Genomic DNA, 19,680 nt, shown 5'->3' on the forward strand with positions numbered 1-19,680 from the left:
ATGCGCCATTATTACAACTTCCGGTGGACCTCCAAACCCAGTTTCGCGATGAACCACTCAGAGATAACGCATTTTATAATCATCACAGATGATGTACGAGGTTGAATCAAAATACTTTTATTACTTTTTTCTTGCCCCACACTGTATAATATCGACCTGTATTATATACCAATTAAATTCCTATAATTTAAGCCACCATCATCTTAGTAATTGAAATATTAATTGTGAGCGAATAATGAATGAAATTGGGTACTTTGAAAAGTAATTTTGAATCGGTTATCCCCGTTAGTCGTATTAAACGATAAGAAATTTCGCTAAGTAGGTTTCACCATAAAAGCAAAGTTAAATTGAATCAACAGTTACCGAGATAATTTCACGGCTTAAGATGGAATATTATTGCGGGTTATTTATTAGAGGAATTTAAACGTTTTAAACTGCAGAAAATAATGCTTCGGAATCTAATTTATACCTACAACACGCACACTCGGTATTTTAGACGCCTTCTCATAATCTCTTAATATTAAAAAGAGATAGCGATATTAAATAACTTCTATTCATATTGTAGTGTTATTAACCTCTTCCGGTAATTGTCATTTATAAGAATATCTACTCGTTTTATTTTGTAGTTTTCTTAATATTTAGATATTCATTTTAAGATAAAATACTTTAATATAATATTTATTTATATTAAATTATTTGGGAATCTGTGATCGAGTTAATTCGATCATGATGTGAATTGAACGGGTCATTGACATATCATAAAATTCTTCTTTTTCTAGTATGCCAGTGGATAAATACGATCAGCTGACGGTTTGTTTTTGATTTTTTGAACTTTGAAAGCGATTAATTTCTCATTTACAATAATTATAAACAGCAAATTTTACTTTTTGACTTATTATTATTGAAATTTATTGTGGTATCAATGTAAATTTATTGATTATAAACAAACGTCAAGAAATACGTTCCCCAATCAGCTGATAGGTGATCTAACTGATCCCGAATTATAGTTATCGAAAATGGTTATGTCTAATAAACCATGTCCCGGGAATATTGTGTATAAGTGAATCGATAATAAGAAAATAATGTCAAACTCATTCATTTAATGAAATAAAGAATTTTTAATATATAATATTGCATGAATACCACGTATTTACTGTAAATTATAGATACAAATATTCATATAGTAGAAATATTAACACATACGATAACGTCATAGTAGCCACTTTCTTTTAACGAACATCTGTCAATTATTCCTATACGTCTACCGTTTATATTTTCACGATTCGAATTTTTTTTTTTGAGCAATAATCGCTCTTATTGTAATTCAGACGCAATAAAAGAGGCGATGTTTTTCTGCATCCACTTCGCTAGGGTATATTCTACGATAATGAGACTATTTTTAGTTTCGAAACAGGGATAATTGGACTGCAAATGGCGTATAATGGCTAACCAACAGATAAAATTCAACCAACTTGATTAGTTATAGCGTAGTTGTTACAAAGCGCTATGAATCACTTCTTCATCGTCGTGAGAGGCCGATTCTTCTTTTTTTGTAACTTTTATTTTTATATTGATTGTAATACTGTCACGTATAGATCTATCGAATAAATTGGTCTTTTACTATTTAAGCTTGTAAGTTAATTAAAAGTTATTAAAAAAAGAATGACTTTCGAACGAATAACAGTGAAAAATAACCGGTTCCTTAGAATTGTATCATCTTAAATATTGTCGTGGATGGAAAGTTAAATAATTTGACATTTATATAAAATGGATTTTTACAAAGTAAAATTGAAGTGAAAAAAAATAGATTTTTATATATTTGATATACATGAGGGATTAGAAAAAGATAAATACAGTAGTAATGAATTAAAATTAATGAAATTTTAAAGTTAAGTATGTTTATCAATATCAGGGCCGGCATTAGGGGCTAACAAGCTATAACACAGTTGTATACTATGAATTTAATTATACAGGACGTAAATAAAAATTGAAAATATTATTATATTGTTGTTATTTTATTAAAACTTATTCTAAATAAAATGGAAGACGGTGGAATAGACGTGGGGTTTAATAAATGTCTTAAAACGGTTAAAAACGGTACCGAACAAGCTTTTTGAGGTCAACTTACCGACTCGTATAAAGTACCAGAGCTACTTCTAACTAATACCGTTTCATTATGTAATGACTTGACAAACTGGGTCCATTATAACGTTTCACAAATCGTTGTTTTTATGTAATTCAATGTAAAAACCGTACGTCTATTTATTAGTAAATGAAATCGTCATTTTGTTCACACCTGGTAATTTAAATGTAATTAAGATAGAAGTAGGCGTTGAAGTCTTGTTTTTTTATATGTTCACCATAAAGTGGACATTTGTAAATAAAAAAAAATATACAGCCACGCCATTCTTGATAATATTTCTTTCGAAAAAAAAAAAAAACTAAACGAAAACGGAAATTCAACAGCAACAACATTTTTTTATTTAGTAATATTATGATGGAGCACGTCTTGTACTTCATACAAAGTGATATATAATTTCCTGTCGTACAATAAAAAGGGAAACATTCTAAAAATATCCATTATTAAAATTTGACATCACGTATCAAACATATACACTTCAATATAACCAAACAAGACGTCGCACACGTACAAAAAAAATCTTCTTTTTTATATATTAATGGCCTTTGACATTGTGTAGTTAGGTGGAGTTGAATACCATACCGTTAATACGAGTATAAACATACCACGAAATGACTTTCGACCTATGACCTACTTATTATTAAAACATTTCAAATATTATTCTAATATACGTTAAATATTTTAAATGTGATATATAAATTACAAAAATATAAATTATCGAAATATAAATATTGTACATAACCTCATTTAGATATGTCATTATAAAACCCGCTAAGCGTTTACTACTCGGCGATGTTGCCGGTTCTCTATTCCCTTATAACCTACTAAATTCGTTAATTAGATAAATCCTATATCGGAACTATTATTCAATGCAATAGAATATTAAATATTGACGAGAATAAAGAATTGTGATTTTTTATTTTATTACCAAGTGGGTCAGTAGGGAGAAAAAACTGACCTAGAAACACGGTTTATTGCAATTCGGCACGTGAACTACGGACTTTCCAATTAAACTGCCACAGAATCGTCTCGAATGAGCTTTGTCGATGTTACCAAGATGACATGACCGCTTAAACTTCCTGAATGAAACGTGATAAGTTTGATTTAATGTGTCTAAAGGATAAATGCGTGTAGAAATATTATTATATCCGTTTGTTTACACGAAGTAATTAAATTTTAATTTATAGTCTTTGTTCGAAGTTATACACGTATTATTGAATGTATATATCCGAATAAAAAATATTAATGTGAATATTAACTCCCTCGTATCAATTTACTACTTTTCGCTAGCGATTTCCAACATTTATTATTCATATTTTTTAGTTTCTCTTTACCCTGTATAATTATACCTCTATGTGCATTAAAAAAGAAGAAGAAATAACTAAGAATATCGCGAATATATTAAACGAGATTTCTTCATTTAACTAATTTAGATTGTTATCATAAATATAATGGTGGTAATTTTCTTATCTACTTCGTATATTTATTAAAAAAAAAACTATCTACATCCTCTAGTAAATTATTAATGATGTGTTTTTGTAATTAAACAGACTACATGACGTTTGACATTTTGAAAGTAATAAAAGTTGCATAATCCATGGTAAAGATCGTATTAAAACTAACGATTAGTTGGTTGCATATATTTAAGGATACATGAAATTATTACTTACGCAGAAACCGAGAGTAATGAACTATAATAGACATAACGACTTAAGCTACGGTATGTAGTTGGGTGAACGCAATAAATAACGAACTTTTCTAATACATCCACAGTTTTTCTATATTTTGATTTCATATAATAGTACATTATTATTTCATTCTTCTTTTTTTATTCTGACATTTGACACTAACACGATTATCATCTACGGTACTGTATTTATTTGGATAAACCCGTATCCATAGCAACGTCGAGAATAAATAGAATGTCATGTCTTTTATATAGAAACAGGAATTTTGGGAAGTATGCGGATTTATTGCACGAAGAAAGGAAATCTCTATTGAGAAATTCCTCTGACATTCTGAAATTCTAGTAAACGGTGTAGTCTAGCTAAAGAAAATTCTTGATTACTTAAATCGTAACACGTAAACGGCGCTATATCTTAATACGAGGTGTATAACAAAAGTAATGATTTATCGAATGTCAAAATGTCAAAAATAATGTACAAACTGTACCTATCGAACGAATGCATTATTGCAGTGTTGCCAATTTTATGATTTCTCTCTTAAATAAAAGATTTATGTTAACAGTTAATTTCAAACAATATTTTCGTATACAGCTAAGTAGCCATTTTGTAATGGCCGATTTGACGTAGAGATAAAGGTTAATTTCATGGGACTTAATAACAATCCCACGCATTTTAATATCGGTTGACCTTTTTCACCCTCGTTTCATGTGAAAATGTATACAATAATGAATGTTAGTAAAAAACATAACCGATTGACATCCAAATAAGATTCTAACGAGATAATAAAAGCCGACGGGGAACAGTTATAAACGATGAATACATGTACATAATCACAATCGTTGTATCAATCAAAATATTTTCGTTCCCATCACAAAGGATGTCACGACAGGTTTAAAACGTGATTACGAAAACTCGGCTTTACATGTACGAATCAAACGCCGACATTGACGATCCGTTTATAAAATCAACGCGAATTAGATGTAGACGACTGGGTGGTCCATACGTAAGTCAAAAAAAAAATCCATTAAATGATTATAACAACCGGTAAAAACAGAAAACAATTAATTTTCAACCAACTTTGTCGAATTATAAAATGGAATATTTAATCGTCGTGGTACTACTTGAATTTTATTTCTTTATGACCTTTTGACCTTGGGGTGGTAATAAAATTCAAATAAAAGGAAATACGTTCACTATAGAAAACATTTTGGGCACTAAGAGTCCCACTAGTAACAATTTTGATAAGTTTAAATCATAGGTGTTGTTTTCAAGGTCATATCTTACGAGTGGGGTGGTTAGGAATAAATTATAATAAAAAAAAAGTGTATTTTACACTAAAATAAGTAACATCGTAGTTAATTTTCGAAATATGAGTGTATATACATTTCTTTGTCGTATTTTTTGAAATATTACGTCTTAATTTAGTTTTTTGTTTCAGATGGCGCCCTCCAATCCACTTCTTATAGGCCTAATACTAGTCATAATTAATTTTTCTGGAACATTAGGTGAGTTCGAGTGTACGAAATCGCGATGTTAAATCAGAATTTACAAAAATAAAGCTGGATTTATTCCCTCACTATACCCGTTCATAATTCGCAACAGCTAGAAAATTAATTCCAGCCGGTTATATCACCGACTGAGGAAATCTACCAATTAATAAGATATGAGACTTGAAACCGCTCCGAAACTCGGAAACTTCTTGTTACTATGCTACAAACCCACCAGAAATTCATTAATATGGGCAGAACAAACACGATGAAAATTTCATTATGTACAAAGCTTGAGTATACAAGACTAGTAATCTGTTGATTATATCTTCTATACGAAATATTCATTAGCAACCAAAATTGGATTCCATTTCGCCAATTATTCTCTCTTTGTTTTTCTTTATTCACATTCACTTACAAAAGACAAATATGGAAAAGAGAATAAGCCACCGTACTAATGACGTAAGCTGCCATTTTGATCTAACCTTACACGCAATTTGAAAATACGGTAAATTATATGCTTCAAACGTTACTTCTGATATTTTGATATATTTTTAAAATAATCAACACAAAATAAGTGAATTTGCATACATGTACAAGTGTTTAAGGCCCTACTTCAAGAAAACTTTTTTAAAAATATGTAACAACGTACTTTAGGTCTACTTACTGGAGAAATACTTCCAGGTTTAAATCCTTAAGTGTTTTATACGTTTTCACTGCACACAACACAGTTTTCACTTAAAAAAAGGAAAATTACATCCACCACTGTGCACTAATAAACACTTTTAAACTAAAACTGCATAATCTGTAACACAAAACTCCGAAAACACAAGTATGTTGCCTCAGAAAATTATCTTCAACAACAAATGTAACGATTCTCTGACAAAAGAGCGCCAAATGTTTAGTACATGTGTATTACTGGTTGCCTACATGTACGACTTATAGTCATTTTGTTTTGTTTATCGTAATTATCATAAAAATTATTTATCTATAACGAAATTTATTGTACAATGAATAATTACTTAAAATAACCATGCCTTCTGGAGGATTTACAAACATACAGTATATTGAAATTAATAGTTAAAAATATATGCTTTTAGCTAACTTCTTACTTATAACGTTAGATGGCGAAAAACCAAACTATTTAGTACCATTGTATAACTGGTTGCCTAAATATATAGAATAAAATAAATTCAATGAAGTTATCGTAATTATTGTTATGATAATTGATTGGATAAGGAATTTACTGTATAATTTCAATCAGCAATTTATTTGACAAATCTCTTATAGTCAAATAAATATGATCAAAAATGGCTACTTTCAAGACCTATCTTCATGTAAGAATCAGCTTCTTACTTATAACACTAGATGGCGAGAACGAAAACTATTTAGCACTATTGTATAACTGGTTGCCTAAATATATGAAATAAAATAAATTCAATGAAGTTATTGTGATTATTGTTATGATAATTGAATGATTATAGAATTTTCTGTATAATTTTAATCAGCATTTCATTTGACAATTCTCTTATAGTCAAATAAATATGATCAAAAATGGCTACTTTTAAGACCTATCTTGACGTAAGCGTCAACTTCTTACTTATAACACTAGATGGCCAGAACGAAAACTATTTCGTACCATTGTATAACAGATTGCCTACATAAGATGGAATAAAATAAATGAACTTATCGTAATTATTGTTATGATAATTGATTAAAAATGTAATTTTTATCACTAATCAATTCATTTGACAGATATCGGAGCTTATAGTATATTGAAATGAATATGATCAAAAATAACTACTTCTAAGACCTACCTTGACGTAAACATCTGCTTCTTACTTATAACGCTAGATGGCCAAAACGGAAGTATTACTGGTTGCTTGCTTATATAAACTATTTCATTTCAATTCATTCTTATTTATTTATAATGACGATTTGACGTTATTAAATTATTAATATCTATGAATATTCCGTTTTTCAGGTAGAATAGCGTTCGAAAAACTTACAGATTACGATTACCGCGGTAACACCTATTACACAGTAAAAAATTTAAGTCTGTACGAATGTCAAGGTTGGTGTCGAGAAGAGCCGGACTGCCAAGCCGCCGCTTTCAGTTTCGTATTAAATCCTCTAATACCGATCCAAGAAACGTTATGTTTACTTCAAAACGAAACGTCGTCCAGTAATCCATCAGCTACACCTCAGAGAGCAGTTAACATGTATTACATGACGAAACTTCAACTCAGATCTGAGAATATTTGTTTGAGACCTTGGGCTTTCGAAAGAGTACCGAATAAGATGATCAGAGGACTGGACAATGCTTTGATTTATACATCGACAAAAGAAGCGTGTCTCGCAGCTTGTTTAAATGAGGTTAGATAATGTTCTTCATTAAAAATCATAAAAAAATTATAAAAAAAAAATTCTTTTCAAAGCTCGATTTAATCTTATAATAAATTTATTATAAACATTGCATTAGAATGGATTGTTCCGTTCCGCCAGCGCCATCTATCGGTCTTAATATTAAACTCACCTTATATTTACAAAATGGCGCGTCTAAGTAGGAAACTGTATTTGTTTCAGCATCGATTCACTTGTCGATCTGCAGAATATAATTACGTCACATTACAATGCCAACTCAGCGATACAGATCGGAGAACTTCGGGTCAATTCGTTCAGTTCGTTGATGCTCAAGGTGTAGATTATTTCGAAAATTTATGTTTGAAAGGAAACCAAGCTTGCAAAGGTAAATATACATAATATTTGTTTATTATTTGATATTAAATGTTCAATTGGTTATTTATTTACGAAAAAAAAAAACTATATTATTTATTTTTTTAGGAAATCGAAACTACGTAGTTCCCAGGATAGGAGTTGCTGATGACAAAGTAGCCCAATACGCCACTTTGCATTATTATACCGATAAGGAATTGCAAGTGACGAGCGAATCCGCCTGCAGATTAGCCTGTGAAATCGAAAACGAGTTTCTATGCAGATCATTCCTATATAAGTAAGAATAAAAATCTACTAAAATACTCAAATTACCACCACAGGTGACCCTCGTATACCTTTTTACCATAAACTTTGTTAAAACCGTCAATTTTGGTCGTCCAATACAAATATTTGAAAATTTAACAGACTTTCATATTATTTTTTCATTTTGGGACAACCGGTATATATCCATTTATCTGTATACTTCAATTTTTTCAGGGGAACTCCGCAAGGTAATCAATACAACTGTCAATTATTCCATTTGGATCACAAAACGTTGCCAGACGGACCTAGCACTTATTTAAACGCAGAAAGACCTCTCATTGACAACGGCGAACGTATAGGAACTTATTACGAAAACATCTGCGAAAGTAAGTACTATTCGTACCACCCCTAATTATATAAATCAGATTATTTTAATTATTCTTATTTCTAAAGAAAGTAATTAGACGTGGCAACCGTGCGGGAAATGATTGCGATTCGGTAGATTAAGATTGCAGTTCGTTGATGGAAATAGAGATGGCGTAACGGTTAGAAACAGTTACTACCAATTTAATGAAGTTCCTGGCAATACTGGAATTACGAGTTATTTATTTATCTACTCCTAATTATTTTTATATAATTATATTTGGGGAAAAAATAAACTGAAATCAAGCGATAGATACGAAAAAAAAAATTTTTTTTTCGATAAACACACAGGCGTGTGTCATTTATACAGTGTTGCCAGAATTCAATGTAAAAGATTTTTAACTAAACTTTAGAAATTTTTGATGGGTTTTGAAGTAAAATTTTATAATTTTAACAACTACAAAATAAATATTTTATTCAGTTTTTATTAAATATTTTACTGTATTTCCAACTTTCAAAAAGATATGAAGGATTTCCATTACTCAGTTAAAAAAACATTTGGCAACACTGAAATTGTGTAATATCACGTACAGCTGATTTACGACGGCCATCTTTGTTTTACAGCTTACGTCATACATACTCAGAATTTTATCTTACAATTTATTACTGTAGGCTTAAATTTGGAGAGCCAGTAATATTAAAAAAAATTAATCACGTGTTCAAAAGGCTCCACCTCGCTTGGAAAAAACGTTTGGATAACTATGAGGTTAGATAAACATAAAATCACGCGTAGTATCTATAATTTAAGTTTGTCAGAGTCGTTTCTATACAACCCCCCGTATAATATAATGATAAAATAAAAAAAAATAATGATTTTAATGTATATACATTATAACTTTCATTCCCATTGTGTTTATTTGCGGTTACAAATTCCTCTAGTCCGATACCATATAATCAGCTGATACAAGATGGCGCGTCGTTGCCAGATTTTCATAGAAATATGCGAGATAATTAAAAATTTAATTTCGTAATTTTTATTGAATAGAATCTTCTACAACCGCTCCTGGATCGCCTTCCGATAATTCCTTACCGGTCGTATTCGAAACAACCGAAGATACGACCTTGAACAACCTAACCAGAAATGACGTCAACTGTGATAAAACTGGTACTTGTTATGACGGTAAGTATACGGTATTATATATTTTTATAAATAACATTCGTACAATAAAAAAATCGATTATATCTTTATGGCTTCCTTCTGTTTTTATCGCGATACTATTCACAAATCACATCTGCCTTAGAGATAACGATATTTGAAACGTCAAACGATACCGACGTACAAGTTTCAGCTGCCATACCAATTGACAATATCGAAAAATATAAAACCAGCATCGTTAGAGTTCTTTCGATTGATACTACATCGGATATTGTCAATAAATTGCGTATAAAAACGTCCGCGGACGATTTCAGTAGACTACATAATGAAATCGTAATGTTACAGGGGCGTATTAAGGAAAGTTTGATATTTATATTTTCAGGGAACGGATTTTATAAATAAATTGTGTGAAATAGTATTAAATTAATGGATATTATTTAAAAATAATTGTGAAACGTTTATTTCAATATATAAGACGAGTCGTTTTGCTTCCAAAATACATAAATAATTAGAACGAGGTCCAACACTGTTTATTTTAAGAAATATTAAATATTTTATATTTACAGATCAAAAGTGTGGAATTTATAGCAAAACACTATAAAAAAATCTTATATTTGATTATATATAAATTTATTTGTGTCGTAAGTTTAATAAACAAAATGTTAAAAAACATTTTATTGCACTAATATTTAAAAAAAACTGAGTCCGTATCTGAGTTTAGTTATAGTTTGAACGCACATATTGGGAGATTTCAATATGGCGGATTAGCAACCAATTTTCGATATTGAATAATATTTAAAAAAAACTGAGTCCGTATCTGAGTTTAGTTATAGTTTGAACGCACATATTGAGATATTTCAATATGGCGGATTAGCAATCAATCTTCGATATTGAATATTTAAAAAGAACTGAGTCCGTTCCTGTGTATCTGACGCATTGAAAAAACTTTCAGTTTCGGTGAACTGTAAAGACACCAAGATCGCAGTACAAGTAAGAACTAATAAGCCTTTCAATGGGAGGATTTATGCTCTTGGTAGATCTGAGACTTGCAACGTGGACGTGGCAAACAGCGATTTATTTAGATTGGACCTCACAATGAACGGACAAGACTGTAATACTCAATCAGTGGTAAGTGTAATTTAAAGTTCAAAACCGCTCATTTATTAAATGTAAATCTATCTTAATATGGATATATATTTAAAAAAAAAAACAACCTTATTAATGACTATTATTCAAATAAAAATATTTATTATTTTATATTAAATATTACATACCAATTTAATTTGTTCCACTTTGTGAGGTTAAGTTCATTTCCCGTTAATAAAAACACTTTTTTAGTAGATATTTTTATGAAAAAACACATATTTCAAATTGATTTCACAATTTTTATTAAAAATGTATCATTATTAGTAGAAATAATAATAATTATTGAAATATTTACTTCAAACTAATATTACAAATCAACACAACACTGTAGACGTTTAAATAAAAATGACATTACATAAATAGGTTGCGTTCCATGTAATACTTTCGCACGCTCGAAATAACAATAACGTTAAAAATGCCGTGACGTTATAGTTGGAATGCACCTATTGAGAGATCACAATATGGCGGATTTGTAGAAACGTGCAGAATATATTACTTCCTGTATTAATCTTCCAACATTGATTCACTAAAATTTATAGTTGCCTTTTCAAGAAAACTGAGTTTTGCATCAGAAAATAGAAAAAAAACTCTCTAATGTGTGGGGAAATTTGTTTATTTCTAATTATTGAAATGGATACAATTCAACCTATTAACGGAAGCTACTGTTGTTTCCGGTAATATTTTTATCATTTCCTGTTTAGTTCACATATTTTAATTTCGAAAACTAAACTTTTTTATTACATAACAAGTATTTCTAACGAACGATTCAGATACAAAAATTTTGTTGAACATGCAGGTGTTCTTATTTTCCCTAGAATAATTTCGATGTAGAAAAACCGATGCTCTTAGTTGTGAATTATACATTGTTGCCAGGTTGAAAATTCTCATTGAATATCAAAGACTTTTTTTTTAATTTTAATATAGTTTCATTTGAATTTTAACAATCTGTGATTTACGATTGACCTTGAGTGGTATACATGTAATTGGAGAAGATATAGTATATATTGTGTTTATATTTGAAAAATATTTAAATTAGTTAACGTACGGTATAAAAAAATTTATTTCGCAGGTTGGCGTATACAGTAACACGGTCGTTCTTCAGCATCACAGCGTAGTAATGACCAAAGCTGATAAAATCTATAAAGTTAAATGCACCTACGATATGTCTTCTAAGAACGTTACATTCGGCATGATGCCAATCAGGTCAGTTCCTTTTGAATGTTTTGTTTTTATAACTAAAAGAATGCAGATGATCATCAATTTCAGTTAAAGAATATATCTGGAAACTTCCCAATTTTCTATTTGGGTCAAATGTGAAATAAAACATTTTAAAGAATTATTTCCAGACGACTAGAAAAAAAAAAGCGGCAACACCGCTGGTGTTCTTCGATAATCTTTGTATAAACAATGTTGCCAAACCAAAATACTTTATGTTTATACAATTTAATACAATATTTTGTAAATGTGTTTGATTTATATCTGACCTATTTATTGATAATTTATGATAGCGATTTTTTTTTATTATTATTTCAGAGATCCAGAAATGATTAGTATTACGTCCGCTCCCGAAGCTCCACCCCCGAGGATTCGTATCTTGGACAGCCGCCAACGAGAAGTCGAAACTGTCAGAATCGGAGATAAACTCACGTTCAGAATCGAAATACCAGAAGATAGTAAGTAGAAAATATTGAATCATAAATTTTAGCATAAATAGATATTTTTTTGCTTCTGATTACGTGATTGTTGAATTTTTAAAATAGTCGTACAACGATTAACGCTTGGCAACGTTGTAACCGACACATTCAACACGCGATAGTTCAAAAGTTTCATGAATTGAAACGTAAATAAGTGAGGTTAAGAAATTATCAGAATAACAAAGGAAATATTTCTGTTTTGCAAACTGTAATTTATTTTTTAACTTGTTAATTAAATTATTTCATTGTTAAATTATATGTATAAAGTATGAACACATTTCGATATTACAGGGGTTGATCAAAAAATTAAACGTTATTTTCAGCACCTTATGGTATATTCGCTAGGAGTTGCGTCGCGATGGCCAAAGATTCGAAAAGTACTTTCCAGATTATCGACGATGAAGGATGTCCAGTGGATGCTACAATATTTCCCGCTTTCACGCCCGACGGTACCGCATTGCAATCAATTTACGAAGCTTTCAGATTCACAGAATCTTACGGTGTTATTTTCCAATGTAACGTGAAATATTGTCTCGGACCATGCGACGCGGTAAGTAACGATCGCGATTAATCTTCTCTTGATAGTTAAAGTGTTCATTTATTAGGCCGTATGCGAATGGGGTAGAGACTCTTTAGAATCGTGGGGAAGGAAGAAGAGAAGTGTCACTAATCAAACAAACGATGACGAAAAAGATGGTGATATGACGCTCAGTCAAGAAATTTTGGTATTGGATTTCGGAGACGAAAAACAATCGGAATTTTTGAAAAGCGAATTGTCTAGCGCGGAATTCGGCAAAGGTAATTTTTTTTTCCTTATATCTACCATAAAATTTATAAGAATTTTCTGGAACGGAAGTGGGCGTTCTAGTAATCACGTGATGGTGTGACTTAAGGGGATACTATTTACAGTGGATATACAAGGTACAAGAAGAAGTTGCTAGATGGCGCAACAAATAATAAATATCGAAAAGGAATCACGATAAAACATTATGACGAATTTACGAGGTGTATTAGAAAAATTATCGATGTCAAAAAGTTATTGTGATTATATTATACGAGGGGCTTACGTAATATATTTTACAGAGGCAAACGTAACATACAGGGTCATACAAAATATATTATACAGGGTGATGAAGAAGTTCAATGTTGGTTATAGATTTTTATTAATTCATATACAGGGCGTGATCAGAAAATTATCGATGTCAAAAAGTTAGGATGTATCTTTATTGTGATTATATTATACGAGGGGCTTACGTAATATATTTTACAGAGGCAAACGTAACATACAGGGTCATACAAAATATATTATACAGGGCGATGAAGACGTTCAATGTTGGTTATAGATTTTTATTAATTCATATACAGGGCGTGATCAGAAAATTATCAATGTCAACAAGTTGTTAATTTATACTTTTGTTGTGATTGGTGGGATTTGCGTCACTAAGTAACATATTATACAGGGTCGTACTAAATTGAATGTTGTATTAAATTTTAGTATAGGTGTTTTTTTGTTTTTGTTTTAGATAAGACAGTTACAATAATAGAACCATGTCCAACAAAAACTTCAGTACTAGCTTTAGGAGTAACGTGTGCCTTATTAGTCTTACTATACATCAGTACCCTTTTCTGTTACTATATGAAAAAATGGCTCAACCCCGGTAAACATGTCGCTTGAAATTTTTATCTAAAAGACTTTTCGGTGCTTAGCTAAATATTTTTATATCGATATGTAATGTACGAGGAGCAGATTTCGAACTGATCCTCGTATGTTGATTAAATAGATGCGATTATGACTTTGGGATATGAATCCCATTGGCGTAGTACGAAAAAATATTACATTTTTTTTTATAAAGAATATCAATTTCTAATAAAAATGTAATAAAAAAATTTGTAACGCGTAAATTGATAATAAGTAATTTAATATTTGGGATAGGTGGAGGTCTGGTGGTGGGAGCTTTATAAACTGTGATATACAGGGTCACTCAAAAATCCTCGAGCGGGTGAAAGATGTGCAATAAATCGAACAAATAGAAATTATCGTCAGATTTGTAGTGAATTTGATTACTAGTTACAAAATTAATTTGTCGGTGGTAAAATCTGAAATATTGACTTAACTGGTAGTTATTTTTGAGTAGCCTGGTATAAGGACTGCCTCATTTTACCGTTACAAAAATTTTTTTTTGATCTCTTTCATAAAATATTAGTAACCAACTATTTATACCGATAATTGAATATGTTTATTACTATAATCATTTTTTTACATAACTTATTTTTTAAATAAATATTCTTTTTATAAAATTTGTTTCATTTTTCAAATTTTTATTTATTAATAAAAATAATTTCCTGAGAAAATACCAAAATGGAGCAGTTAGTAAAATGCTAAAACACAAAATGAAAGGGTAGAACAGACAGAGAAGGCTATATTGAAGTAACTAAAGATAAAAAGAGACAGCTAATTCAATATAACATTCGAGGTAGCCAGAGATGTCAAAAAAAACTCCCCAAACTTCATCAGTGTTGCCACAATTGTATAATTAACAAATAGTTTTTTTTTAATAAATTAATAATAGCAAATATTGATTTACCTTTTAGTCGACTAATTTGATATCTGTACTGCCTCGAAACTTGTTTTTAATTAGAAATTATCACATATTTAGAACACACAAAAACTTTTATAACAAATAATCACATATTTAGAATACACAAAAACTTTTATAACGAATAATCACATATTTAGAATACACAAAAAGCTCTAGAACAAACTATCACATATTTGGAATACACAAAAACTTTTATAACGAACTATCACATATTTAGAACACATAAAAAGTTCTAGAACAAACTATGACAAATTCAAAGCACACAAAAAGATTTTCTACATTGTTTTATATCGTGCTTCCAACAAATATACGGTTTCTTCCTTATTTTAACTAGTAGCATTTATGTTAAAAACACATTTTAATATACGATTTTCATTTTTTATAACAATAAAAATGTTAAAAGAGACAAAACGAAACAAATCTAATATTCAGCCCTGACGCCACGACACTGGCTGTCTGAAATAGTTGAAATAAAAATGGCGATTTCCGATTTGTTCCGAATTTATTCGAGCATCATATTCATTTTACTCTCAATATCACCATACTGCCCAGTGTTGCCAAAGATATTGAAATAAAATTATATATTGAATAATAATTTTCATTGAAATTAATAAATTAGTTACATAAAATGAAACGTCATTTTCATTAAGTTTGTGTCGTTACAAGATGAATATTTTATTTACGTTTTATTACAAAATCTGGTTTATTTTGACACTTACACTATTCATCAGCATTTTGGAAATCGGTTAAAGGAACGTCGTCAAAATAGTCTGGCAACATTGATATTATTATATATTTACTATATGAAACTTTAGTAGGCTGAAATATTTGAAAGTACGTTCCTGATAATAATCATAGTTTTGGTTACTAATGTTGATAAAAATCTGAATTTTGATATTACAACAATTTTGTGACGGTGAGATTCCTAATTTCAGTAACATTTTCTTCGAATTTCTTGTGATTTTATACATTATTTATTTTTTTTATTTATTATTTGGGTCTTTGTGTACATAAAGAACTTATTTTGAATTTTAATTAATATTACAATTTTTATGTAATAGTACCCTTACATGCCTTAGTACTTTTAATATAATAAATACTCAATTTTTGTATTATGTTGTTTTATTTCAACCTGGTATATACCTACTTGAACAAAATTAGCATGACGAAGACAAGTATGAACATAAATATATTTTTCTCATGGATTCCAAAATATTTGTATTAATTCTTCTTACAACCTCTTCGTTCGAATATTTTCATTTCTTCTTCTTTTTCATTATTTATCTTTCTAATCATAAACCTATACACCTATCAAAAAATTTCTACTTTAACAACTTTTTTTGTCGATAGATATTATAACAATAGACAGAAGCTATATTTCGTTTTCGACTCACTATTTAACGATTTGGAAATAAAATTTTTGTACTTGATACCTTTAAACTTAAATTTCTTATCAAATAACGTTAACCTAAGAAAATATTATTAATGAAACATTATACTAGGTAATTCTTCTTTTTTTGTTACTTAGCCTTTGTTGATACGCTTTCTCGATTAACTGAGTATCAAATACACTGGAACTGGGTATCAAAGCAATACAGGGCAGGAGAGAAATAAAGTTGACAGATCAATACCTAACCTATGAATGTACGAAACTGACAGAACTTCCGAAAGAATACGAAAAACTTTGTATTATGGTGATGAGATATGTTTTTAATTTAATTAATACAAAGTTGTTGTTATATTACACCAATATTTTCGGCATTAACTGTGTTTTTATCATTAAAAATACTATAATATGCTTGTTGTGTATAATATATTCATACAATTATAAAATAACCAGTTTACGTACGTGTTGTATAAAAAGTTGTTTATTGCAATTTAGTGTGAAATTAAATCTAGCTACCTGATTATTTACCAACTTTATGCATTAGTTTTTCACGTAAATGGTCGAAAAATAGCTTTTGGATAGTTTCGAAAATGTGTGCCCCCGATTTTGTTGAAATTGTTTGATTTTAGAGAAAAGTTTTAAGATGAAAAATGAAGCTTATAAAAAGCTCTACAAAAAAGGTTATATACATTTTTTACTCCCGTTTACGCACTTTTGAAGAGATTGGATTAGGTTAGTTAATTTGATTTCCCCAGAGATATTTTCTATCTTAACAGCCAAAAGAATGAGATTAGGTAAAAAATGAATATAAACCTTTTTGTAGAGTTTTTTATAAGTTTCATTTTTTGTTTTAAACTTTTTTTTCTAAAATCAATATTTTCAAAGATATTCAGTAAATTTGAACAGGGCTATGAGGCAAACGAAGCTTTTCTAACCAAGAACAAACTTTGACAAAAATTTCAAAATCAGGAATCTGAAGAATCCGTAGTTTTTTATTATTTAAGTTGAAAGATATAATTTTTGGTTTTGATTTGATAGGAAATTAATTTTAGATCAAATTTATATCATTTTATTAAATAAATTCCGAAATACACATTGTATTGTATATTATAATGAATTTTTGCATACTTATAGATCTAATTTTATACTTTACTAGTGTTTCGAATAAAAAAAACTCACAATTGCACTCATAATTCTATATTAACTGTTGTAGTAGTATCAGTCTCCTCAAATTCAGTTTCCCTTATTTCTACCAAACCGTTTTCATCAGCCCTGGATAAAATATCACAAATCAACGGTGACTCCACGCCTAAAATGTATTGACAAACTTTAGGCTCCAGTAGATACAAAGAAACCGCGTTAGGACTACTCGGATTCTGTAGACACTTCAATTTCACTTCGGTTTGTCTGTGTTTACCGGTTTTCTCGCAAACTGATCCACTGGAATATAAATGTGACAACTGTTTCCTCTCCAATACAGGTTTCGGCCTTTTATGCGGATTCTCCGCGATCCAATCCAGATGGGCTTTCCTATTAAACACACCCAAGTTAATGGATATCCGCCTACCATCTGATTCCACGTGATATTGCTCGACGGATCTCCCGTAACAGAACTCAAATTTCCACCAACCAGTACCGCCGCTCAAACAATTCTTTCCCCTAAGGAAATCCTCTACGGGAGCGCTATCTATTGGTTTGGGTTCCTCATTAGACACAGTTTCCTTTTCAATTTTGATTAATTCGACTTTAAATCTATCCAAATCCGATTTTTTTCTCAATAAATTAGAATCGTGCATAAGTTTCGCTAAGCTATAAGGCATTTTATAGCTACCATCGATGGGGACGCAATTTATTTTATTTTCTTCGGAATCCTTGGGTTTATATCTCGGATGGGCACAAACCAGAGGCGATAAAATTATAATTTCGTATACACACGTTTGTGGTTCATCCACGGAGTAAATCTCGTGTTTACCGTGAATATAACACACATAAAGAACTTTGGTTATACGGGGTTTATTGTTGTTTATACTACATTCCGTTCCATTTTCCAAAATGACTTCGTAGTACGGTAAATTCACATTATCGACTTTTTTCACAGGAGGTTCCGTATTTTTATCATAATCTTCCGATTTTGCCCTCTCAAGTAAGATTTCGTAATAATTACTGTCCCATTTACCAAGTATGTACTCATGAACCCTTGTCGTCTTCCCATCTCTATCTTCATGGTACTGACGAACTTTTCTACCATGACAAACCTGAAATAAAAATACTGTCTACAACATTCTCTGGTCTTTATAGTTCGATTTAAATCAGCAACGTATAGAAAGCACAAAAAACCAAACAATGCTGACACAAACAAAATAAAATTAATAGAAACATTCGACATTTTGACATAAATTTACAATAGAAATTGTTTTAATTCAATATTTTAATATTTAGACTTAAAAAACATAATTATCAAAAAGGTAACCTAAAAATGTCAAATACCACTATTATTAGTAATAAAATTAACTTACCTGGTATGTCCAATAAGATTCTAATCTAAAAGAACACGGGGTATTAGGTGAAAACAACGGTGATAGGATTTCTAAAGCTGTAGGACCGTCATATTTTTCTTCCAACTCTGCTTCTTCTTCGGCAGTCGTAGGTAACGTGCATTTATACTTTTCCTGATGTGCTGATGTTACGATTATAGATTCTCCCCCTGGTAATTGTTCGTCTTCGGAAATTAATCCTCCTGGCCAATTTATATTGTAAATAATCGAATCATCAAATCCTCTAATGTCATTTTGCGAAGAAATGCGCCAAATTAATGTGAAAATTATTAGAGTATTTTTCATTATTAAAATTGTTTATATCGTTCACATACTTATATTTATTAAAATAACAAGTTAACGTGACTTTATTTCATTCGTTCAACTTGAAAATGAATGTCAAAGTCAATGTCTACTCAGAAAAGTTCGGCTTCTTTTTTAAGACAATTATAGACTTTTTCGGAAACTATAACCCTGTACAGGGAGATCATCTAACAAAATTTAAATCA

General features: G+C 30.1%; 2 protein-coding genes across 4 annotated transcripts in view; one reads left to right on the forward strand and one right to left on the reverse strand.

Annotated features, from left to right (window-relative positions):
- The window catches only part of LOC130900056 (uncharacterized), a 30,854-nt gene extending 14,492 nt beyond the window's left edge, over nucleotides 1-16,362 (forward strand). The window contains exons 1-13 of one of the 3 annotated variants that reach the window (XM_057810376.1): nucleotides 4,777-4,828; nucleotides 5,264-5,330; nucleotides 7,297-7,688; nucleotides 7,899-8,061; nucleotides 8,157-8,325; nucleotides 8,526-8,677; nucleotides 9,700-9,834; nucleotides 10,763-10,938; nucleotides 12,026-12,159; nucleotides 12,490-12,629; nucleotides 12,974-13,200; nucleotides 13,256-13,448; nucleotides 14,174-16,362. In XM_057810376.1, coding sequence (XP_057666359.1) covers nucleotides 5,264-5,330; nucleotides 7,297-7,688; nucleotides 7,899-8,061; nucleotides 8,157-8,325; nucleotides 8,526-8,677; nucleotides 9,700-9,834; nucleotides 10,763-10,938; nucleotides 12,026-12,159; nucleotides 12,490-12,629; nucleotides 12,974-13,200; nucleotides 13,256-13,448; nucleotides 14,174-14,325 — 2,100 coding nt within the window. In that variant the 5' untranslated portion in view covers nucleotides 4,777-4,828 and the 3' untranslated portion in view covers nucleotides 14,326-16,362. Of the gene's footprint in view, nucleotides 1-4,776; nucleotides 4,829-5,263; nucleotides 5,331-7,296; nucleotides 7,689-7,898; nucleotides 8,062-8,156; nucleotides 8,326-8,525; nucleotides 8,678-9,699; nucleotides 9,835-10,762; nucleotides 10,939-12,025; nucleotides 12,160-12,489; nucleotides 12,630-12,973; nucleotides 13,201-13,255; nucleotides 13,449-14,173 lie in introns of those variants that run through there. The other 2 variants (XM_057810377.1, XM_057810378.1) reach the window with 2 other exon arrangements.
- Nucleotides 16,363-17,683: 1,321 nt separating this feature from the next.
- On the reverse strand, nucleotides 17,684-19,595 carry LOC130900057 (endoplasmic reticulum lectin 1). Its single transcript, XM_057810380.1, has 2 exons — nucleotides 19,154-19,595; nucleotides 17,684-18,892 (listed from the first exon to the last, which is right to left on the reverse strand). The coding sequence occupies exons 1-2, from the start codon at nucleotides 19,475-19,477 to the stop codon at nucleotides 17,825-17,827; spliced, it is 1,392 nt and encodes a 463-aa protein (XP_057666363.1). The 5' UTR covers nucleotides 19,478-19,595; the 3' UTR covers nucleotides 17,684-17,824.
- Between the last annotated feature and the right edge of the window lie 85 nt (nucleotides 19,596-19,680).

The sequence above is a fragment of the Diorhabda carinulata genome, chromosome 12 (assembly GCF_026250575.1).
Source record: "Diorhabda carinulata isolate Delta chromosome 12, icDioCari1.1, whole genome shotgun sequence".
Classification (NCBI taxonomy): domain Eukaryota; kingdom Metazoa; phylum Arthropoda; class Insecta; order Coleoptera; family Chrysomelidae; genus Diorhabda; species Diorhabda carinulata.